Genomic DNA, 24,800 nt, shown 5'->3' on the forward strand with positions numbered 1-24,800 from the left:
CTTTCTGCTGCTTTGACAGCTTCTTTGTGGCCCCTCCTTGTTCTCCCTGTATGTGACCTGTGAACAAGGTGGAGGACTCTGACATTTACTTACCAGCGGCGGGGCTTGAGGGCCTTCTGAGGGGGCACCGTGGTCATGGCGGTGGGAAGTGGGAGGAGACCAAAGAGGTGAGGCAGCTCTAAGGGCACCTCAGGGGCAAAGGCTATGGATGAGAGGCGTGGGCTCGGCCCTCACCATCATCGAGCCAGATGCCATAGCTGAGGAGGTTTCAGCTCTGGTGTTACAGGGGGGTTACGGGAGCATCAGAGCCCAGGTGAGAATAGACTTCCTGTGACGACTGTCTGTCCCATGACAGATAAAAGAGCAGTGTGCGCAGGCTCAAGGCTGGTCACCAGCCACAGACCTTTCTGAAGTGTCTCTCATGCTGTAGCCCAAGCTGGTCTGGAACTCACTAAGTAGCCCAGGCTGGCCTCAAACACATGACAATCTTCTTGCCTCAGCCTCCCTAGTTCTGGGATTATAGGTGTGCACCTGGCTCCCACGACAGTTTTGGGAGCTCTCCTTTTCAGTATTAATACATTTCCTCTATTCCACATTGTCCTCCTTTCCAGATGAGGAAACTGAGGCACAGTGAATTAAGTGGTTTGTCCTAGGTTACACAGCTTGGGTAGCGGTAGAGACTGGATCCCGTGTGCCTCAGAGCCTGTAGGTATACCTATCTTGGGCCTCTCACTTGGCTGCTCTGTTCTTTGGTTTTGTGAGACAGGGTTTCTCTGTGTACCTTTTGGCTGTTTTTAACTCTCTCTGTAGACCAGGCTGGCCTCGAACTCACAGATCCGCCTGCCTCTGCCTCCCGAGTGCTCTGGGATTGAAGGCGGGGGCCACCACTTTTCTTAGCCTCGCCAACCCTCACTTTCCTTCATGTTTTAATGTGGTGCACTCTTGCCCCATCTAGGAGATTTCGAGAACAGATGTTCCCCGGGAAATACAATGAGGGAGGCCACCGTGTGCTCATTCCTGAGAATCTGGCCAGGACTGGGATTTCTCTGAGACTTCTGTGGTGGTTTTCAGAAACAACAGCCTTGGCTCCAAGCCTTCCCAGTGTGGCATTTGAAAGGCAGACCTAGGAAGGAACAGTAGTCCGGATAAGAAATAGAAGGGGCTCACAGTGGGAGCCAAAAGCTGTCCCCTCAGCACTCAGCATGAACCCTCTACCCTTCTTCCCACAACTCTTGTTCTGAGGTGACACGCTGTGGGAAATGACTCTCGAAAGAGCTTGTCATTTTGGGAAACTGCCCGCAGCATCCCACACATCTCGGAGTCAGGAGCCACAGCTGGCCTGGTCAGGGCATCGTGGACCTCATCTCCCTCGTCACAGGGTAGCGTCCATCTGGGCTGATTCTTTTGTGAGAGAGAGAAGCTAAGTGTGAGCCTCCAGCCACCTCACATCTTGGGGAGGTCCACCTTTGCCAAACCAAGACTGGGAAAATCAATTAGGAGCTCATAAATTACCCCCAAAGCACCGCGAATCATGTGAAGAGCTAATCAAATGAGCCCATGGCATCGGCGCCATTGGAGAAGTGATATTAAATTTCCTCTTAAATGAAGGCTTCTCTGTTTTTTTTTTAATAAAAGGATTTTATATTATTTCACATAATTGCCTCCTGTTAACACGCTTGCCAGAATCCAAAAGAAAAAAAAAACTTGTTAAACTTGGATTATGTCTGATACATTAAGAATTAAATTATTGGCAACAACCACAACAAAAGTTCCTGGGTTTTCTCATCCAAGTTTTAATTTTAAAAGAATCCACAGATTTTTATGTTCTTGTTAGGCTCATTTTTGGTAGATTTTAAATGCATACAGACTTGAGGCAAATTGAAAATATACATATATATTTGGACACTCCTGCCAAATCCAAAATTTAGCAGTAGGCATTGTTCCACTAACAGAGCCATTATGCAACATCATTCTCACTCCCTCCTTCCAGAGAACATTCCAGACCCAACTCTGGTGGTGTTGAGAAGCAATGTGTCTGCATCACATTTAAATTTGAACTGACTCTCCCCTAGGAACACAAATGTCCACGGGCATCTCTGAAAAGAGGACAGACTGTTTGAAAAATTGCATGTATATGTGTGGGGTGTGTGTGTGATATGTGCATGTATGTGTGTGGGGTGTGTTGTGATATGTGCATGTATGTGTGTGTGATATGTGCATGTATGTGTGTGGGGTGTGTGTATGATATGTGCATGTAAGCATTGTGGGGTGTATGTGATATGTGCATTATGAGTGTGGGGTGTGTTGTGATATGTTCATGTATGTGTGTGATATGTGCATGCATGTGTGTTTGGGGTGTGTATGATATGTGCATGTATGTATGTGAGGTGTGTGTGTGATATGTGCACATGGCCCAGAGGCCATGTGGGCCATCCTGCTTTATTGCTCTTTGCCTTAGTCCTTTGAGAAATAGGTTCTTATTGAACCTGCAGTGAGCAAGCCCCAGCTCTCTTCCCCCACAGTTCATGCAGTCTTGTTCCTCCTGTCTCTGTCCCACAGTGTTGGGGTGACAGGCTCCACTTTGTTCACGGGGCCTAGAGATTCAGACTTGTGTTTTTGCATCAAAAACAATTCTCTCAGTTCCAGGGGCAGATTAAAAGAAAAAAATTCAGCTGGGCAGTGTTGGCACACACCTTTAATCCCAGCACTTGGGAGACAGAGGCGGGCACATCTCTGTGAGTCCGAGGCCAGCCTGGTCTACAGAGCAAGTTCTAGGACAGGCCCCAAAGCTACAGAGAAACCCTGTCTCAAAAACAACAACAACAGAAACAAAACAAAACAAAACCACAAACTATTCTGTTAGACAAGAAACTTCTAGAAGCTAGAGATCTTTGTGGTTTGGCCGATCCAACCATGCCCAGTTCTTTCTCACACTGACCAGGCCGGTAAAGTTTTGGCCTGACTTGGAAGGTCGAGTCACAGAGAAGATGGTGCTGCCTCCAACTGCACTGATGAGCCCAGAGTGAACTTGAGGACACTGGCTCCAACTAACTCCAGACTGGGCTGAAGGGAAGTCCTGAGCCCTTGCTCTGCTCGAGGAGTGGGAGTGGAAGGGTCTCTGATGTGCAGGCAGAGGAGGGAGGAGTTTCCCTAGGAGTGGGAGTCCTTTTATCCTGAAGCATCAGAGCTACACCCCTGAACCCCCTCTTTTGAGATCTTGGGCTTGCTTACCAGGCTTCCATTTTCCTAAAGACACTGTGCCAGCTTTGGGGTCTCTACAGACTGGAGTTGCCATGGCTCGCCAGGAAGCACAAGAGACTAGAATGACCTGAGAGAAGCCAGGCCTGACTGCTGCCCCAAGACCCACAGGATAACTCAGTTGCTCTAGGGCCCTCAGGAAGGCACCATCAATTTCAGGGTGAACACCTTCCACATACATAACAACCCTAAATCAGAACTTCATGGGATCGGGGTAACTTTTGCTCCATATGCTGATGTAATGTACTCTTACATCACAGACACTGGAGAGACCAAATCAGACATAATCCATTGCTCTACAACAAGCACACAGCCAGTGTTAATCCTGTATTACCTTCATTTAAGACCAGACTCATAATGTACACATTGCTTCATAACTTCTGGTCTCTTCTCGCCAATGACCACCTCCTCATCACCACCATGACCTCCTCTTTCTTGAGACAGGGTCTCACTCTACACCTCTAGGCCATCTGGAACTCACTCTGTAGACCAGGCTGGTCTCAGACTCCCAGAGCTCTTCCTGCCTCTGTCTCCTGAGTGCTGGGATTAAATGCATGCGCCACCACCACATGACTGGAGACAAGACTTTGATCTGATTTCAGAACTGTAACTTGAAGCTTGTCATGGTGGCTCATACCTGCAATCCCAATACTTGGGAGGCTGAGGTAAAAGGACTGCTCAAAGTTCAAGGTATGCATGGTCTATGTAGTGATTTCTAGGCCAACCAGGGCTACATACTAACGTCCCTTTTCAAAAGCAAAACAGATGAGAGTAGTTTATAAAACTCTGGGGGGGCTCTCTGGCTTCTTATAAAAAATCAGGGAATGGACTGGCTAGATGACTCAGTATGTCAAAGCACTTGCTGGCAAACCCGGTAGCCTGAGTTTGATTTCCTAGGGCCCACACAGTAAAAGGAGAGAATAGATGCCCATATGCTGTTCTCTGACACCACACACACACACACACACACACACACACACACACACACACAGAGAGAGAGAGAGAGAGAGAGAGAGACAGAGACAGAGACAGAGACAGAGACAGAGAGAGAAACATTTAAAATATATATTAGGAGTCAGCAAGATGGCTCAGTAAGTAAAGGTACTTGCAGCCCAGACTGAGTTCAGTCACCAGAACACAAATGGTGGAAGAAGGGAACCAACTTCCATTATGTGTTCTGTGACCTCTACATATGCACGCCCCCCCCCTAAATAAATAAAATCTTTCAACAATAGCAGAAACATCTGGATTGCACTCCTGCATGGGATGACGGGTTGCTGTCCCAGGGCTCTTTACTTTTCCGCAGCACCCGCCACTCCCTAGTGTCTCTCGCTTAGCGCTAATAATTGAGTTACTCTTTGCTCTCGGTATTCAGCTACTTCCTTCCACTATGTTAGGTACGCCATTCACCTGTCCTCTTTGTGAAGGAGCCCAGCTTGGCTTCTGTTCCTCTGAGAAGGATGCTCACACAGGCCAAGGAGCTTTCAGAGCTGGCATTGGTTTCCTCAGGTCCAAATCTTTACGTATGAAGCTGTAACTGGAATCTGGAAGCCTGTCTTGACAGCCTGCCCAGTTCACATTATGACATTTAGCCTGTGATTGATACAGTGTGTCATAGAGACCTTGGCAGTTAATCTTGCGGTCGAATCTATGGAAACCAAACAGAAGAGGTTTGCTTTCCCCTCCCCTTTTGGCTGTGATATGGGAAACAGACTCTCCCCTCCTCTAGAAGAATGAAAGATCTGGGAGCTGTGTGGGTAGGGTTTGGAGGTGCACGGCCGTCTTCGGGATTTGGAAAGATTACAGGTCTGTGGTTTCTGGACAGCTCCCCGCTCTGTTCTGTTCCCTGCATTGCTGGAGGATAATAGGTCCCAGAGCCCCCTCTAAGTGCCTAGCTGCATGGGCAGACCGCACCACTTCCTCTTCTGTCTGGAAATACAGCCAAGGTTTTAAATGCAGGGCCCGAGCCAGGAATGGTTCCCTCCCTCCACAGCATAATGAGGGGAACGAGGCCTCACCAAGGGTGAGGTCAGCGTTAGCGATCCAAGGAGGCAGATGGAAGTTCCACACCGGAACAGACTCTAGCATCTCCCTAAAATCGTATCTTTTTAAGTCCCCTTAGTGATAAGCAGGACTCAAGGGAACCTAAACCCACAGTATTTAGGAACAGGAGGCCTCACTTCGAAATAAGATGAGCGAGAGCCATGGATGCACTGGGCAGTAGGTCTTTGGAACTCCGGCTGCTGCGGGCCTAAAGGAAAGCTGCAACCTAGGAGTTTGGGCTGGTTCCTGCAAGAGAAGCTTCAGCCAGGCCTGCAATATTGCCCCCTGTCCCCGAAACCCCAGCAGGCAGGCCCAAAAGGCAAGTTCAGGCCTCCAACCTCCCCTGGGAGGAGGCAGAGTCTACCCTGTGCACTGCACTGCCCTCCCCTGAACCCAGTCGGGGCGAGCGCCGGTCCTGCTTCCAAAGCTCTGGTTGAGCCCTTGGCCACGCTTCCCAGGCCTTTGTCATTCATTCCTCTTGTTGGCTCATCATCCATCCATTTGTTCACCCCTCAGTCCATCAATTTACTTTAGAGATAAGGACACCCAGCAACCCTCCATCTGGGTGGGCCAAGTCCTTCCTTTCCCGGGCCTGCATCTGCATGGGGAGCCAATGACCTGGCCCCATTTCAGGGAGGAGGTAGAAGGCATTTTCGGCACCCTTCCAACCCTTCTTTTGACTCTTCAGCCACATGTCAGTCTACTACTTTGGACTGTCAGCGAGCACAGACTCTCCTGGGATCTTGCTAAAATAAGGACTCTGCGGTCCCTGCTGCCAGTGTACAATCCCGGAATCTGTATTTTCAGTTCGTGCCAATGACTCTAGTGGAGACAATCTTTACAATGAATGGCACTGGCAGGCTCCAAAGCAGGGTCCTCTCTTCCCCATGTGATCCCTACTCTAGGAAGCAGGCTGTAAGAAGGAAGAACTCACAAAACCTGGCCCATCCCTATGGGAGAATTGAATAACGGGTACAAAGCTTTCAGTGGTGTGGGAAGTCCTTCTGTATATACGTTGCTTTTATTGGTTAATAAAGAAGCTGCTGTCGGCCAATGGCTTAATAGAATATAGCCAGGCTGAAAGAGATATCTATGTAGAGAGAGTAGGCTGAGTCAGGGAGAAGCCATGTAGCTGCCCGCAGGAGACAGATACGCCAAAACCTTGCCAGTAAGCCACATCCATGTGGCGATACACCGATTAATAGAAATGGGTTAATTTAAGATATAAGAGTTAGCCAGAAATATGCTTAAGCTATTGGCCAAACAGTATTGCAAATAATACAGTTTCTGTGTGATTATTTCGGGTCTGCGCAGCAGGGAACAGATGAACAGCCTCCATCTACAGTTCCAAGTCTTTTCATTGTTCTTTAAATTTTTTACTTTTTCTTCTTTTCTTTCTTTCTTTTCTTTTTCTTTTTCTTTTTCTTTTTCTTTTTTTGAGATAGGGATTCTCTGTGTAATAGCCTTGGCTGTCCTGGAACTCACTTTGTAGACCAGGCTAACCCTGAACTCACAGAGCTCCGCCTGCCCACGCCTTCCAAGTGCTGGGATTAAAGGTGTGTGCCCAGCTAAAATTTTTATTTTTCTTAAGAGAGACTGATTTCTCATTCTCAACTCTTAGATTCCTGGTCTGAAACACCTCCCAGAATATTTTGGACCGTAGGTATTTATCACTGTGCCTAGCATTTTCAAAAATTAATCACAGGGATTCCTAAACACATGCAAAGAGGAACAGGGTTTCTATTGCTGTGAAGAGACACCATGACCACAGGAACTCTTATAAGGAAAACATTTAATTGCTGTGGCTTGTTTACATTTTCAGAGGTTTAGTTCATTGTCATCATGGTGAGACATGATGGCGTGCAGGCAGACTTGGTGCTGGAGAAGTAGCTGAGTGTCCTACATCTTGGCTTGCAGGCAACAGGAAGTGGTTGGTATCTTGAGCATATATGAGACCTCAAAGTCCACCTCCACAGTGACACACTTCCTCCTAATAGTGTCGCTTCCTATGGGATTATGGGGCCAACTGCATGTAAACCAGCGCAAACCTAACCCTCATTCCCAGCCAATCCTGCTTCCCACACCTCCATCAGTACCCTACCTCCAACACTGGGTTTTTGCATTCATCCAACTATATTTTTATTTTATATGTGTGCATACCACAGCACATGTATAGAAGTCAGAGGACCACTCTCTCCACATCTATTCCCTGCCTCTTTCATGTGGCTTCTGGAAATTGAACTCAGCTCTCCAGGCAATTTTGGCAAGCAGTTTACCTGCTGAGCCGTCTGGATGGCCCTCCAACTGTATCGTTTTGATACAAATTCTAGGGACCACATCATTTCACCTGTGAATATTTTACCTTTCTTTTTTTCTCAAGACAGGGTTTCTCTATCCTTGAACTCACAGAGATCCACCTGCCTCTGCCTCCCAAGTGCTGGGATTAAACTGTCATCATATCCAGCCTAAAGATTTATGTTGAATTGTGTAAATGTGTGTATGTATTAGAAGCACATGTGAGCCCGGTGCTGGCAATGTCTAGAAGACGGCAATGGACCACCTTGGCGCTCAAGTGGCGGTGGTTGTGAGCCACCCGATGTGTGGGTGTGAGAACGGAACTATGAAGGAGCAGTGCAGGCTCTAGATCGCTGAGCCATCTCTCCAGACTGTGGGCCTGTGTTTAAAGAGTGTGAATCCCCTGGAGTTATTTTGGTACGAGCATCTGAGGTGATGCACGCGCCTTTCAGACTGCGTTCTGCAGTCTTTCATCCAGATGTTCTCGTGCTCCTGGCTTTTCTAACACTCTTGGATTTATCCTATGACACTGCAGCTTCCACCACCCTCCCTCTCAGCAGACTAGAGATATGTGCCAAACATCTTCAGTGTGCTATTGGTGAGAAGGGCACATTTTAGAGTTAAGACTGAGCCAGTGACAGCAGCTGTCAGAGAAGGAGGGCTGCGGAAGCCATGGAGGAATGGTTCTAGATCCTCGGAGCCTCAGCATCCACAGATGTTCAAGTCCCTCTTATAAAATGGGAGAGCACCCGCCTACTAAGCACAGAGCCAGGGTTTGTGCCTGAGCATCCTATAAACTGGGCACGGTGGTACAGGCCTATCAAGTCAGAACTATGGACATGGAGGGAAAGGATTAGAAATTCAGGATCACTACTCCACACACAGCAAATTTGAGGCCAGCCTGGGCTACAGGAGACCCTGTCTCAAAAGGGACCATGGCCAATATTTGCATATGGAGATTTTAAATCATCTCTGGGTTACTTTGATATGCAGTATATATAATGTGTGAATGAATGGAGGTTAAGCTACCTTGGTTAGGAAGTAAAGGCAAGAGAGGAAGTTTGTCAGGTTCAGGAAAGGTGCCCTTTTCTCATTTGCTCCTTGGTGGGTGAATCTTTGGATTTGGAGCTGTGTGGATGAACAGCTAAGGAAGTCCGATTTACTTGTCAAATCAGCAAGATTCCTGGGGAACAATGGAGACATTTCTTCCACATCCCACCAGGAGAGCTTGATAAACTCCCCAAACAGCTTTCGATGAGCAGACACAGCTGTCTAGCTAGGACTCTCTTTCAACCCCAGTAGGCAGATCTCTGAATTCAAGGCCTGCCTGGTCTGCGGAGTTGAGTTCCAGGACAGCCAGAGTTAACACCAAGAGACCCTGTCTCAAAAAACCAAAAATAAATAAATAAGCAAGCAAACAAATAAAAACAAAAACGAGGGCAGGGGACAGACGACCTGGCTTGCCTAGGGGAATTTCCTAGGCTCAAAGCTGCTCTGCCACCTGCTATAAAACTGCCTCAGGCCCCCAGTCCTTTCGCTGTGTGCACACTGGAATGTTGGGGAGTGCTGTTTAACTGCCGCATGGCCTTCCTCATTGACCTGTGTGGCCTGGGGTGACAAGAGGGGACACAGCAGGCGAGAGACAAACCCACCAAATTAGGCTCCATCCTCACCTCCTCCTATAGTGCCCACCGCTGCCTGCTAACTCCATCTTCACCCCCTATAATGTCCAACACTGCCTGCTAACTTCATCCTCACCCCTAAATGCCCACCGCTGCCTGCTAACTCCATCATGACCCTCTTTAACGACCAGTGTTCCATGCTAACCCCATCCTGACTCTCTTTCCTACAGAAAGGAAAGAAAATCCCTTGGTCCAAAATGGCATCGGGAGATACAAAGACAAGCCTCAAGAATGCCTACCCCTCTGCCAAGAGGCTGTCCCTGCAGGAGGAGGAAGAGGCTGAGGACTACTGCACCCCTGGTGCCTTCGAGCTGGAGCGCCTCTTCTGGAAGGGCAGTCCCCAGTACACGCATGTCAACGAGGTCTGGCCCAGGCTCCACATCGGTGATGAGTAAGTTCCAGGCCCTTATGTCACCCTGGGAAAGGAACAAGTGCTTCCTCGGTCACTCAGCAACTCTGAGTCACAAGCCTTGACTTCCGGGTCAGCTGTTCTATGAGAAGTATCTTAGTCAGGGCTCATCTTCATTTTACAAAAACTTAGAAAAGAGCCTTAAGCAAGGCAGGCTCATTTTTCTCTTGTTTGTTAAGTCCAAAGGAAGTCTAGCTGGGGCAACCATGGTAACTGCAGGAGAGCCAAGATGAGGGCTTCTGTGTATTGCTTCACCATCATGAGGGTCTAGTGTTCTTCAAGGTTGCGCAGAATCTTCACAGAGAACCCAACAGGAAAGTCAGGAGAAAGGAAGTCAAGAAGGACAGCTTTCCAAAGGGAAGTCTAGCCTAAAACTTCCCCTGCACCTAGCTGCAAGAGAGGCTGGGGAATCTCGTCTTCTATCTTAGCTGACTATTAGCCAGAGCCGGAGTTGGAGCTTGGCCTTAGGAGTATCTGAAAACAGTAGTCAAAATTGAGGCCACCGTCTCTTTATAGGTCTTATAGTCAGTTTCCCCACTTCACAAACAACTGAGAAATTTCTGTGGCCATCATTTAGGGACCACTGCGTGGTAGACACTATGCTAAAATCCCTGCAAATGTGACCTCGTTTGACCCTCACAACACACCAGTGAAAGAAATCTCAAGGCAAGGCAACTGAGTCACAGGACTGTTTAGTATGTACCCTATATTCTAAAATCTCGATGACTGAGATCTGAGGTTCATGACTTCCACTTCACCCCTCCCCCATCCTTCTGAACTTCACACCCTGCTGATCCTTAGAGCAGACATGCAGTACCCCTGTGCGTGTTGCTCTTACTACCAGCTGACTGCTTAAAAACCAGAAGTAAAATATCTAGCACGTGCAGTAGCCCTTGTCTTATTTTTCCCTTAACCTTTTTATTAAGCTGTGAGAAGTTAGAAACACTACATGCCGCTACCTTCTAAGTTAAAGTAAATGGGGTCATAAAACAAACTGCAAGCCAGACGTGGTGCAGCGGGCCTATAATCCTGCACTTAGAGGGAGAGACAGGAGTTCATGGTCAACCTTGGCTGTACAGAATTCAAGGCTAGCCTGGGTCTCTGAGACTCTGTCTCAAACAAAACAGAAACAAACAAATGTACAATCTCTCTTTTTCCACTCTTAATTCTGCCCATAACAAGTATTAAGTTTTGGGTGTTTTGGTTTTGGTTTTTTGAGATAGGTTTTCTCTGTGTGATAGTCCTGGCTGTCCTGGAACTCACCCTATAGACCAGTTTGACTTTGAACTCACCGAGATCCGCCTGCCTCTGCCTCCCAAGTGCTGGGATTAAAGACATGCGCCACCACCGCCCGGCTGCAGATTTATTTTTATTTATTTTAATGTATGAGTGCTCTGTCTGCACACATGCTTGCAGGCCATTACAGATGGCTGGGAGCCACCATGTGGTTGCAGGGAATTGAACTCAGGGCGTCTGGAAGAGCAACCAGTGCTCTTAGCTGAGTCATTTCTCCAAACCCATTTTTATTTTTTATTGAGCATGTGTTTGTGTGCATGTGAGTACAAAAGCAAGCCATAATGTATGTATGCATGGAGGTTGGTTCTCTCTCTACCATGTGGGAACCAGGGACTGAACTCAGGTCAAGCAAGCACCTTTACCCACCAAATGTCTCGCTAGCTCCCAAATAGCAGGTTCATGTGCTAATTCCACTTTCTGTGTGCTATTTCAAACACAAGAAAATAAATACACACACATACACACACACAATGCATTTTTATTTCTTTTAGACAGATTGGTATTTTTCTAAAGAATTTATCTTCATTATGTATACCTATGTATGCCTGGGGCTGAGGGGATGCATATGAACGCAGGTGTCTGCAGAGGCCAGGTGTCAGGAGTCAGAACCCCTGGAGCTGTAGTAATGGGCACTTGGAAGTGGTCCAGGGTAGTGCTGGGAACCACTGTGAGCTCTTCCCTGCTGAGGTGTCTCTCAGCTCCACGGATGGGTGTTCCGGTTTGTCTGTTGAGACAGGGTCTCAGTAGCCTTCACCTCCTGGTTTTCCTGCCTCATCCCCTCAAGCACTGGGATCAGAGGAGTGTACTACCATGTCTGGCTTAAATAATTTCTTCTTAAAAAACAAACCCCACTGTGTATGCTGTTCTTCATTTTTAATATTCCACAGTATAACTACGGTACAATTTGTCCGGTCGTTTCCCGGCTGAGAACATCAGGGGAACTCAGGCAAGGGGTGCACAGAACACAATGTACTGCTTCTCTTAGCTCTACAGAAGTATCATTCATATATCATAAAACCCATCCTCTTAAGTTGTACAATTCAATGATTTCATGATATTCTCAGTCTAATTGCAGAACATTTTTATCATCTCAAGAGGAAGCCAGGATCCGTTAAGCAGCCACTCCTCACCCCCACCTTCCTCAGGGCCCTGCAGTTGCCAGTCTGCCTTCTGGTTTGTACATCAACCTGATCTTGACATTGTATGGCCATGGGATGGGACAGCCTGGTGGGCTTTCGTAGCTGGCTTATTTGTCCTCTGCATACTCTCATGGTTCGTCTGCGCTGCGCCGTGTATTGATGCTGCATTCTTCTTGATCCCAAACAACCTCTGGGTCCTATTTGTAAATTTTCCATAAATCAAATTTTGCTTTTGTCAAAGAGGTGTGCATACACTTTGACCTCAGATATCACTTAGGGAAGAATAATTCACAGACACAGGAGTCCCAGTGCATAAGGTTGCAAGCCCAACACTGTCTATACAAAGACTGACAGTCTGGGATTAAGCCAAATGCTAACGCTATGCAGTCAGTTTAGAGCCAATGAAACAGGCCTCTCCCACACCTCAGTGACCGCCTGCCACCACAGCAGCTGGCTTCCCAACATCATAGTCCACTCTGACTCCACAGTTTATGTTCTGTGGTCACTGGAGTCCACGCTCCAGACTGATAGGGCAGCCCCTATTGCAGGGACTGCTGGGACATTTTCTCTTGCAACAGAGAGAAAAGAAAGGCGTGGTTAAACAATGCCTGACTTACACATGATGTACGCCATGTTTTTTATCTGTTAGTTTACAGGGAACTCTCATATAGCTGAGGCAGCTCTCCCAACTCCTAATCCCACTAATACCCCTGCCTCTACCTTCCAAGTGCAGAGATTACAGGCATGCACCCCCAACCCAGTGACATGTGCCATTTTTAGCCATATTTCACTGGACCAAGCAAGCCCATGCCAAAACCTGCTGGTGACAGGGCCAGGAAGGCAGGCCCCCCCGCTCTGGAGGAGGGAGAACAAACATTCTAAACCACAGTGAAGCCTACCATGAGCCCTGGAAAGGTACAGTGGCTTTCGGACATGGCCTTTTACCTTTTTGGACCTATATCCTCACTTCTAAAATAGTTGTTAAGAAGCTTTGAAGCCTAAAAGGAAGCATTTTGGAAACTGTGAAGAGACAGACCAATGTAAATGTCATTGTCACTGTTGCTAGTGACGTGTCCAGAAATGTGGGTGAAGGCCAGCCTGTGGAAGGCTGAATGCCAAGTGAGGGCTGCTTTCATAGAAGCACCATGAGTGTCTGAGAAAGGACACATTCTACTTAAGATGGTGCCAGGCAATGGCAGGATGGCGGGTGTCTGCAAGCTTCCTCGACCTTTGATTACAACCCTGCTTATTTCAACCAAGAAAATGTCACTGCCCTTTCAATTCAATTAAGCTCTGCCCAATCAGGCTCCAACATACACACACACACACACACACACACACACACACACACACACACACTCACTTAGAGGCCAGGCAGCTCTCAAGGTCTAAACACAGTGGGGGTGGGGGGTCAGGAATCAACTCAACCTCATACTTGACTCTGATCTTGGGTTCTGGGTATGACACCACTTATCAAGGTTCACAGACTTCAAAGGACCATGAACTTCATAGCAGCACAACCGTGTGAGAATATAAATGTAGCTGCAGGATGACAGAAATGCCTGAGTTTCTTGGTCTCTCTGGAGATACTGCCCAATACCCAAGGCTGGCTCCACAGGCATAAACCCTAAATTTTTATTTGTACTGAGGATGAGTTTTTCTTTTACCCATAAAGCACCTAAGATTTCTGAAAGCCAGACTCCAGAGGACAGTTTGGAAAGCAATCCAGACTCAAGAGCAAGGATGGATGGATGTTCAGGGTCATCGTCTACTGTTGGGAGACTCCTGGCACTTGGGAATGGTCAGAATTACCCCCAAGATGATATCTATTCTTTCTCTGCCAGGCCCTCTTTGTGGACACCAGCAGATAGTGGAGCGCTTGGGCCCCAATGTCTGGTTTCTGTAGGACTTTTGTGGCCTGGCCATCAAGTTTTGTGAGCTCCAATTTCTTCATCTGTAAGATTGAGGTTTTAATATGTCAAGACACATGGGAGCTTATCGCAATGCCCAGAACACTCAAGTGTGAACTATTGCAGATGAAACAGGAGCTAGAGGTGTGACAGAAGGAAGAAAGGGCAGAGTAAGCACTAGTTTTTGTTGTACTGGGTTTTCTTGCGCTGAGGACAGCCTGGAGACAGAAACCAACCTGTGCCCAGCCCAGGGCATGAGGAAAAATGCCTGTGAACCTGTGAGTTTCAGGATTTCTAAACACGTGTTCAGTCCCAGGTTGTTCCAAGGGGTTCAGCCCCATTGGGATGCCTAAAATCCCCAAGTCCCCATGATTTCTCAGCCTCACAGAAGGTCTGCTTGGTTAGTAGAGGATTGGGACACAGGTCAACAAGCCACCTTGTGAATGTCCCCATGGGGAACTCTTCCTCATTCATCACCCACTTCCCATAACTTGTAGAGAACTAAGTCTGCCCCAGTGGGAAGCACAGGCCCTCAGAGAGTGGAGCAGAAGCCCCCATTCACACATAGGGTACAGAGTTCAAGTCCCCAGTGTGCATGGCTGCTTAACTGTCCGGCCTACAGCAAAGCATTTTATTGTTCTGGGACTTTGTTTCTTTATTTATTTAATAAAGGATGATTTCAAAGGCCCCTGTCTGGCTGTGCCATACAGTTCTTCTAAAACGTCCTATTTAATAAATTAGGCTTTATTAGGTTCAAGCACATACTTGTGTGTTATTACTCTTAAGTCATTTAAATTAGATTCAAATTAGGTTAACCAAGTGTTGCCCTCCAGAGAGCTAGGAACTAGGAGATAAGAATAATTCATAGGCCCTTATCAATCAGCACTCCCTGAATGGGTGCTTCAAGAACTGCTTGAGCATGCTTGAAAGGCACAGTCTGTAATTTAAATATTCTTACTTTAATCTCCTTCACATCTTTCATTTGCTTAGCAAAACCTTTCTTTCTTTTCTCTCCACAGTCAGTGAGAAGGGCACTGTGTCTCTGCTGGGAAGGGATGAGCATCCCTAGGCAGAGCGGCCTCTTATGAAGCTGGACTGACATGGAGAAACTGAGAAATCTCTCTCCACAGTGGCATCCCTGCACTCTTAAACTGTGCTGCCCTTTAGATGTCTGGGTCCCCGGCAACTCCCTACCTTTATTAACTGTAGCTACCTCCAAAGCCTCCTTTCAGAGGGCCATCAACAGTCCAAAACCCTTCCCAAAGCCAGATCTCTCACAAGCAAATGCCTGTGCCCAGCTCCCCACCCCATAGCAGCCCAAGTCTGCATCCTGGGGTCTCCATCTTGTCCTTTCTGATACCTTTGCTCCCAGGCAGCTAGCAATCTCAAAAGTCAGAGACATTTATCTCCTGGGCCTGAAGATGGGAAAACTGGAAACGGAGGAGAGGTCTCTCATTGATGTGTCTGGACAGATGTGACCCTCTTGGTAACACGTACACGTGCATACACATGCACACCCACACACACAACACACAATTATTGTATCATCAAAGCTGACACTTGGCCTGCTACTCCAAGGTGAGGAGCGGCCAGTGTAGGATGCTGCAAAATATGCCAGCATTAACAATTTTGCATGGTGGATGTTTCCCAGAAAACCTGGACTTTGAACTTTCAACTATTGGGAGTGGACACCAGTCATGGACAAGGTAGCAGAGAAAGAAGGCTGAGGCCCTGGCCCAGCCCTCTCATGTTAGACAAAGCTTTCTCAGGCACGGTTCGAACAGGGTAAAAGACTGATTGCACCATGAGCCAAGAGCCTAGATTAATCACTAATACATCGTGTTCAAACATGGCTTCCAGCACTTATTTCCTTTCCTTCCTTAGACTCCATCATTGGGGAGTGAACCGTGGGGAAGTGAAACAGCATGGAAAAAGGTTTCTGGTGTTGTTGTTTTTGTTGTTGTGTCTTATTTTCAAGACAGGATTTCTCTGTGTAGCCCTTGCTGTCTGAGTTTGTAGAAAGGCTGGCCTCAAACTCAGAGATCTGCCTGCCTCCGTCTCTAGAGTAATGGGATTAAGAGGGTGCGCCACCACCCCCAGCTAAGGTTTTTATTTTCTAACATAACATCTCACTGTGTAGCCTCTTCTCCTGCCTCACTATGGCCAGTGGGAAGGGCTTTCTAACCAAACTTAAAAAGCCAAAGAAATTAAAAATCCACCTCACGACTCTGTAATAATCAGTCTCTCCTGAGTACTAAGGAAATAATATCAATAAAGTCACAGTACCCATTTACACAGTAAATGACTATAGTATGCTCATCACTGAATTTACAAAACACAGACCAAAAGGGAAAAAAATCAGAATTCCCTGTTTTCCCGTTACCCAAAGATAAACATTTTGATGTACAATTTCCCGTTGCTCCCCCAATGAATTTCTTTAATCTGGTAAAGAAGCTTGAGCACCGCACAGTTCATTTTGACAAGCTTTCTGCAGTGAAAGCCAATCTGTGTAATTGCGTCTATTCAGCAAGCAAAGAAAAGTGAAGCCCCCGAGGCTTTAGTTCAGCTTAGTGGTTCTCAACCTTCCTAATGCTGTGACCTTTAATACAGGCCTCATGTTGTGTGACCCCAACCATAAAATTATTTTGTTACTACTTCATAACTCTAATTTTGCTAGTGTTATGAATCGTAACTTAAATATCTGTGTTTTCCTATGGTCTTGGGCAACACCTGTGACAGGGCGGCTCAGCCAGTCTCCAAAGATTTTAGTTCCCGCAGCAGCCTAAACTGTTGCCCTGAATGGCCACAATGTACCCAAGAACAAGCAGGCCGAGTGAGCCAGTGATTTGCATTTTCTTTTGCATCCAGTGACTTAATGAGACAAGAAGCTAGGGAAAAGACTTACTGCTCCAAGTCCACCTGCAAAGAGGGCACATAGCCCCACTCCATGGGGACAATGACATCAAGGCCACTTCCAGGAAATGACACAAGAATCGCTACAGTGTTACAGACAACAGATTAAACAGTTCGGCAAATTGTAAGACACAGACATTCAGGACCACACACAGGCTGACCTCTATCGACATCAAAATGAGAAGCAGCCTTGCCTCCAGCAGATTGTCCTCATTGCCCAGTACAGAACCCTGCAACATGGGCGTGGCTCCTTTCCACCTGAAAAACAGATGGTCTCCATGGACCTATGTCTATGGGCCATGTACTCCGCCTTGCCTCTGCATAAGACCTCTTGGGGGGAAATGGTCTTGGTTGCAAAGGGATTTGGTGGGGATCAGGACAACAAAGGTCTAAGAGTGTAATCTGGGGAGATGTTCTAGTGTGCTTGCTTTCTTTTTGTGTTTTCTTTGTTTTGAGACAAGGACTCTCTGTTTCATTGCGCTGCCTGTCTTGGAACTTGCTATGTAGAATAGGCTGGTCTAGAATTCACAGAGATCCCCCTGCCTCTAACTCCCAAGTGCTAGGATTAAAGGTGTGCACCACCACACACAGCCTCGTTTGCTTTCTGGTGCTGAGAATAAACTATATGACCAAAAGCAACATGAGAAGAAAAGGGTTCATCTGACTTACAGGATACAGCTCATCATCAGAGAAAACCAAGGCAGGAGTTCAGGGCAAGACGGGAAGGGAAGCAGACGCCACAGAGATACACTGTTCAGTGGACTCCTCGGCTATCCTTCTTCCTTTCCTTTCTTTCTTTCTTTCTTTCTTTCTTTCTTTCTTTCTTTGTTTTGTTTGAGACAGAGTTTTGTTAATCCCACTGGTCAAGAATATGACAACTATCACAGTTTAAAGTCAAATTTGAAGCAAGCTTTAATTAAATACTGGCTAGGTGGGTGAACTCTCTGGCTAGGTCCAACTCTGGGTTTCCAGAAAATGACCCCGAGTCATGGATTTCAGGGGTTTAAAGTATTCCCATCAGGTCCAACAAGGGGCAAGCGAACCTCATCTGTTGTTGGGTTTTTTGTTTGTTTGTGTTTTTCTCTTAGCTCTTTACTCTTTGGGGTTCCCACCTGCCCAGCTTCCAAATAAATCACACAGAGGCCTTTTTTTTTTTTAAATGAATGCCTGGCCTTAGCTTGACTTGTTTCTTGGCAGTTTTTCTTTTTTTTTTCTTTTATAATGGAGTCTTTTTATTTATTTATTTATTTATATTTATTTATTTATTTATTTATTAAGTATCCAGTGTTCTGCCTGTATGCATGCCTGCAGGCCAGTAGAGGGCACCAGATCTCATTACAGATGGTTGTGAGCCATCATGTGGTTGCTGGGAATTGAACTCAGGATCTTTGGAAGAGCAGGCAGCGCTCTTAACCACTGAGCCATCTCTCCAGCCCTTGGCAGTTTTTCTTAACTTAAATTATACCATCATTCTTTTTCCTCTGGACTTTTACCTTTCTCTATTTCTGTATATCTTTTCATTCCTTCTTATTCCGTGTCTGGCGGTGTGGCTGGTCCCCAGTCCTCCTCCTCCTTCTCTTGCTCTTGGCATGGCTTCTGCATTTTTATTTATTCTCTCTGATTGCCAGGCCTGCCTGTCCTTTCTCCAGCATACCTATTGGCTGATAAACTGTTTATTAGACCAATTAGGCATTTTAGACAGGCAAAGTAACAGAGTTTCACAGAGTTAAACAAATGCAACATCAAAGAATGCAACACATCTTTGCATCATTAAACAAATGTTCCACAGCATAAACAAATGTACTACACCTTTAACTGATATTCTACAACACATATCCAGTGCAGATGTGTCAAACAAACTTGTTTAGCACAGTGGAAATATGTGACTTGCTATCTCCCATAAACAATAGCCTCCAGCATTTCAGGAACTATCTGTCCTTAGGCAAGTGACTCTTAGGCATAGTAATTAAAATTTAAAATGTAACTTAGGCTCTCACAGTTTTTCTATGTATCCCTGGCTGTCCTGGAAGTCACTCTGTAGACCAGGCTGGCCTCGAACTCACTGAGATCCGCCTGCCTGTGCCTCCCAAGTGCTGGGATTAATGGTGTGCATCACCACTGCCTGGCTCAGTTACCTTTCTTATGTAGCCTGGGCCCACCTGATTAGCGATGGCACCTCCCACAGTGGATTAGGCCCTTCTACATCAATTATAATTACCAGTCTGGTCTGATCGATTCTTCATCTGGAGTTTCCTCTTTCCTGGTGATTCCAGGTTTATGTCAAGTTGACAGCTGAAGCTGACTGATGGAGTTTGAAGCAAGCTTTCAGGAGACGACCATAAAGGGACTGGCAGGAAGCTGGACCAGGGATGAGAAGAGGGATAGGAAGGGCTCTGATTAAGGAAACCAGGCCATGTCAGAAAGGTTTTGCTTCTTTGGTCTCTCAACTGCAGTCAGAATGCAGAGCCTGGTCATGGGTTTGCAGAGAAGGAATTAAAGAGACTTTAGTCAAAGGAGGGACTGAGCATGCTCTCAGAATAAACTGCTCAGGCCAGGGGTAGCGGTGCTTGCCAGGAATTCCAGCACTCAGGAGGCTAAGGCAGGAAGATTACAGGTTCAAGCCCAACCTGGGTTACACATAGAGACCCTGTCAGTAACAACCCAATGGAGCAAACAGCATGAGTCTAACAGGCTCACGTGTGACAGAATGTCCCCACCTCATTCCTAAGGCAAGTTAATGAAAAGGAGACACCTTATTGGCCTACTGTCTTAGTTAGGTTTCCTATTGCTGTGAAGAGACACCATGACCATGGCAACTTCTATAAAGGGAAACATTTCATTGGGCTGACTTATGGTTGAAACACAATGGAGGTTTAGCTCATTATCTTCATGGCAGGAAACATAGTAGCAGGTCCATCTCCACCAGCTTCCTGTTTTCTGTGGTTTCCTTCACTGCCTAAATGCAGCTGTCCTGAGTCTTGATTCTGTGAATCAGGTTGGCCTAGAACTTGGAGCTCTGACAGTGTCTGTCTCCTGGGATTAGAGGTGTGTGCCACCACTCCTGGACCTAAACTGTGCTTTAATTACACTTACATACAGGTGGGAAGCTTAGCTGGGTGGGGTCTTGTCCTGAGCTCACCCCCCCTTTTCCCATTTCTTAGTCTGTTTATCTCCTCAAACACAGGATTTAGTTCCATTCGACTGCCTAGTGCTCCATTTCTCCTCACTCTGTACATTTTTTAGTTTTCTCCTGTTCAGCGTGTTCCTTTTCATTATAGATATTCATAAGAGTGAAAACTAGGGCTGGAGAGATGTCTCAGAGGTTAAGAGCACTGCCTGCTCTTCCAGAGGTCCTGCGTTCAATTTCCAGCACCCCCACGGTGGCTCACAACCATCCATGATGAGATCTGGTGCCCTCTTCTGGTGTACAGGCAGACATGCAGACAGAACACAATCTGCATAATAAATAAATAAACCGTGAACACTACTGACCTCACTAGAGTCAATGCTAGGCTGATCTGAGATTTCCTCTGCTGCTGCAGTTAATCCCTAGCACGTCAGTTCAACCTCAGACAGACCTTCACGACAGGCGCAGAAAGCTGCCACACTGTGTCAAAATCTCCATCACGTAATAATATTCTCTTGAGCCAGGCCCCAACAGGTTAAACCACCCTCAGCACTACGGTCTTCCACTTTCTAGTAGCGTGGTCCACTAAGCCCACTTTAAACATTTAACTGCTTTTCTAATCCAAACTCCAAAGTCCACATTCCTTCAAACCAAAGTGGTCAGGCTTATCACAGCAATATCCAACTCCTGGTACCAAATCCTGCCTTAGTTAGGGTTTTATTGTTGTGAAGAGACACCATGACCACGGCAATTCTCATTTCCTCTCATAAAAGATAACATTTAATTGGGGCTGGCTTACAGTCTCAGAGGTTTAGTCCATTATCATCATGGCAGGAAACATGACAGTGTGCAGGCAGACATGGGGCTGGAGAAAGAGCTGAGACTTCTACATCTTGATCCAAAGGTAGCAGGAAAAGACTATGTGCCACTGAGTCTTAACATCTGAGACCTCAAAATCTGCCCCCCAGTGACACAGATACCAACAAGGCCACACCTTCCAATAGCACCACTCCCCATGGGCCAAACACCCAAGCACATGAGTCTACTTGTAGGGGCCGTTCCTGTTCAAACCACCATGCCTAGGAAAGTCACAAACAATACAAACTAGAACTTGGGGACTGTTGAGATGACACAGGGACTCAGGGCATTCGTTGTCCTTCCAGAGGACCCAAGTTTGAGTTCCAGCACCCACTGTGTCTCACAACTGTACTTTAATTCCACTGACAGTGATCCAAAGCCTTCTTCCAGACTCTTCAGGGACCAAGCGTGCATTTAGTGCACTGACACACACACACACATATACACATCCTTACACATTGGAATGTAAATCTGAACCAGGTTTCCTTAAGGGCTACTTAGGAATGAGTATCAAGATTCAGTTTTCATTATTATTTGTGTGTGTGTGTGTGTGTGTGTGTGTGTGTGTGTGTGTGTGTGGTTGTGCAGGGCATGTGAAGTACATGGACAGTCTAAATATACAGAGACAGTTCCACCTGCCTCTGCAGTGTACCACCAAACTTTCTTGGGCTTGTTTCAGACAGGACCACAGTCTAGTCCAGGCTGGCCTGGAATGTAGCACAAGTTCTAACTGGTGTTAATAATAAAAACATAGAGTCAGATATTAGGGATGAAAGCTGAAAGATCAGAGAAGCAGAGCAGCCAGCTCTTACCTCTACAAAATTTCCAGAATGAAAAGAGAGTGAGCTTCTGTCTCCCCAGCCTTATATTCCTCTCTCCACCCAGCTGTGTCACTTCCTTTCTGTCCAGACCTCCAGATCTTTAAAGTTAACTGGTGGCTAGCTCTGTCCTCTGATCTTCACGCAAGCTTTGTTAGAGTAAAAACAAGATATCGCCACATCTCCCTTTTTAGTCTAAAGTAAATGAAAGGTTATAACTGATATAAGAAAAACTATATACATTAAGTATAATAACTACATACAATATAAATAGGCAATAATTACATCAACAATGTAATTAGCATTTGACAAATTCAGAGAAAATACTCCTTATCTACCAGATCTTGGTGAGTCCAAAAGGTTGCACCTAATTCACTTTCTATTCTAACTTGCATTACCAAAACTACCTTTTTGTGTCTTTCAACCTAATACACTTTACATTTCTTTAGCGAATTTCTTTTCTGAATCTGGTAACAAGGAAAACTATAACTACTATAAAATCTTTAACTCCATCAGAGATCTGGGAAGGAAATATTATCAGAGGAAGCAGGAAGTGCAAGCAAGAGACTTCCAGAAAATGTGAGAAATAACAGAAACAGCTGACTGCCTGGGCAGTCACCCAAGTTTCCTCTGTAACATTGGGGCATCCATCTTTGGCCAACCAGCCTAGCATATCGGAGAGACATTTCTTTGAAGCAGAATATTCTCAAAGGGCTGGCCTACCTTGTCTTGGCAAAGATTAGCAGTCACTTTACTTAATCAGCAGCCAAGACATTTTCTTGCCCAGACTTTTGCCACAAAGTAGATAAACTCCATATGAAGTCTCTTCAGTGTCCATTATGTTTTCTGAAGTAGATTGGTGCTGCCAGGAGCAGACATGTTTCGATATAAAAAAAAAAACCTATGTTATTAAAATACCTTCAATCCCATATTTTGTAGATCTCTGGAGTGTTTGACGATGATGTGTCTATCTAAAATATATCTTTATTTGACCTTGAAAACATAACTAATATGACAACAAGTTTGATTGTAGTAACTACTAACCTGCATTTCATTATGATCCTAAACAGTTGATAATGATAACTTTTAAGAACTAGAAATTTGCATTGCATTGTTAAATGAGTTGCATAATTACAATACCTTGAACAAGATTAGAAATGTATGTATACTATGTTCTAACAAAAATAATCTTAAATTTGAATCAGTATACAAAAACCTATATAAAGGTAAAATATTTAAAACTAGTAGTTGTTTTTCTGGTTTAAAAGTAGATTCAACAAACTACCTTTTAATCCTTTTATATGCCCCCTCTTTTTCTTTTCAAAGTAGATCAATAATCTACCTTTTTATCTTACCATATCTATAATATCCCCTGTTTTCTTTTCAAAACAATAACCCCGAATCTAATCCTTTGTTCAGCTTCTTTCCTGACCATTACCAATAACAACTTGTAACCAACCCCCTAAACAATGACAAATATCCATAACCTAATGAAAGACCAAAAACCACCCACCATCCCTTGAGAATGTGGCCTCGTATATTTAAGTTTACTTCCTGCTGCCTGGGGAGGGCAACAGAATCTTTAGGAGAGCCTGAAAAGAAAAAATTTGGGTTAATTGTCAAGTCCTGGGAGATGCAACTGTATCATTTGTTGTCCAGTCTCTGCATAGCGGGAAAGTGCAGGGCTTGTCTCAAGTCCCGGCTAGAGTAGTCTATGAGGCTGTATCATCTCAGCTCGCCACCTCGAAATTGCCCTGAGCAGTTTATAGTTCATAGCTTATCTGTAGGTGGTGGTTTTCTGCTTACTGGTGCATTTATAGTCCTGGTGGAACTGTCATTGTGGGGCCCCATCCTTTAGGAGACTTCAAAGGTTACTGTTAGGTATGGTCATGGCTCACTATAGAAAACTTAGACATTTTAAATGTCATATGCAGCAGATCTCAACGAGGTTAAGGATCCGTGTTTGTTATGTACATCCAGAGTATAAAGACTTAATTCCTGGTTACCTGATAGAGACCCAGATCTGAAATCATGTACAGGAAGCTAGATGAAGCCTTTTTCTAGGATTAGTTAGTGCTCTATATGACCATTAATATCATGACAAAATGTTTAAAATATATATATATATATATATCTTATAAATTTTGATATATTTATACCTTAAGAAAAGTCTTAAAGAGTCAAATTAAAACCAAAAGATCATGAGATTAGTGGCAGTAAAATAGTCCATTTTGTTTTTTATTCTGTCCCATATGAGGTGAACTATTCTGACATTAAACAGAGATTTTTGGATTTTACTTTAACAAGTATGCTTCAGTTTAGAGAAGGAGAGAGCCACACTCCAACTCCAAAGTTAGTTTAAATTTTTAATTGGACTGGGACTGTAAAAAGGCTGATGGCATTATATGTCTATAGAGAACAGCAGAAACATTTGGGAAGATTTATGAAATTTTATCTTGTTGGAGATGTGATATGCTGATAGGCCAATTTACTCCTTTTTCTTGGGGCATTTTTTTTCTGGATGATTTGCCCTTTTCTTCACACATCTCATTTATCCAGTGGCCTTCAGATTCCTTAGCTAGATGCCTTCATTCTCCTGAAAAGACAAAAAGAAAGCCCTGCCCCAACCTAAACTTTGGGGAGCTTCCTTTTGATAAGTTATATCTGATCCAATGAGAACCATTTTTTTAGTCATATAAGTTAGTTTAGATTGAATAATCACATTGGTTGATGGATTATCACCTCTTCTAACCAAGAGGTCTCTCTTGTTCAAATCAAACCTTTATCAATTTTGATGGTATCCATAAATAGCTTTTCTTCTCCCGTGGAAACAAAAGCAAAACCCCTTCCCCAACACATATCCTGGTTTCCATTCTGAGCTCAGCACATCTTTAAAGTATACAGGCTGATTTAATTCCGTAGGTTTTCCTATTACCCAATGTCTCTCTGCAGCTGTCATTTCTTCCTCATTAGCATTTAGAAAGTTCAAAACTAATAAAGCACTAAGCAATCTATTTCTGGGAGGGGTCTTTATTATCCCTTTATGTTTATT

The 24,800-nt window shown here is 45.3% G+C and overlaps 1 protein-coding gene across 1 annotated transcript in view; it reads left to right on the forward strand.

Moving 5' to 3' along the window:
- The first annotated feature begins 9,475 nt into the window (after positions 1–9,475).
- Positions 9,476–24,800, forward strand: part of LOC121435153 (dual specificity phosphatase 29) — a 34,405-nt gene continuing 19,080 nt past the window's right edge. The window contains exon 1 of the mRNA XM_041634260.1: positions 9,476–9,669. Within this exon, the coding sequence (XP_041490194.1) occupies positions 9,476–9,669 (194 nt within the window). The remainder of the gene's footprint in view (positions 9,670–24,800) is intronic.

This window comes from Microtus oregoni, unplaced genomic scaffold (genome assembly GCF_018167655.1).
Source record: "Microtus oregoni isolate MIOR12 unplaced genomic scaffold, Mior012 000045F_ref0000178, whole genome shotgun sequence".
Lineage (NCBI taxonomy): Eukaryota > Metazoa > Chordata > Mammalia > Rodentia > Cricetidae > Microtus > Microtus oregoni.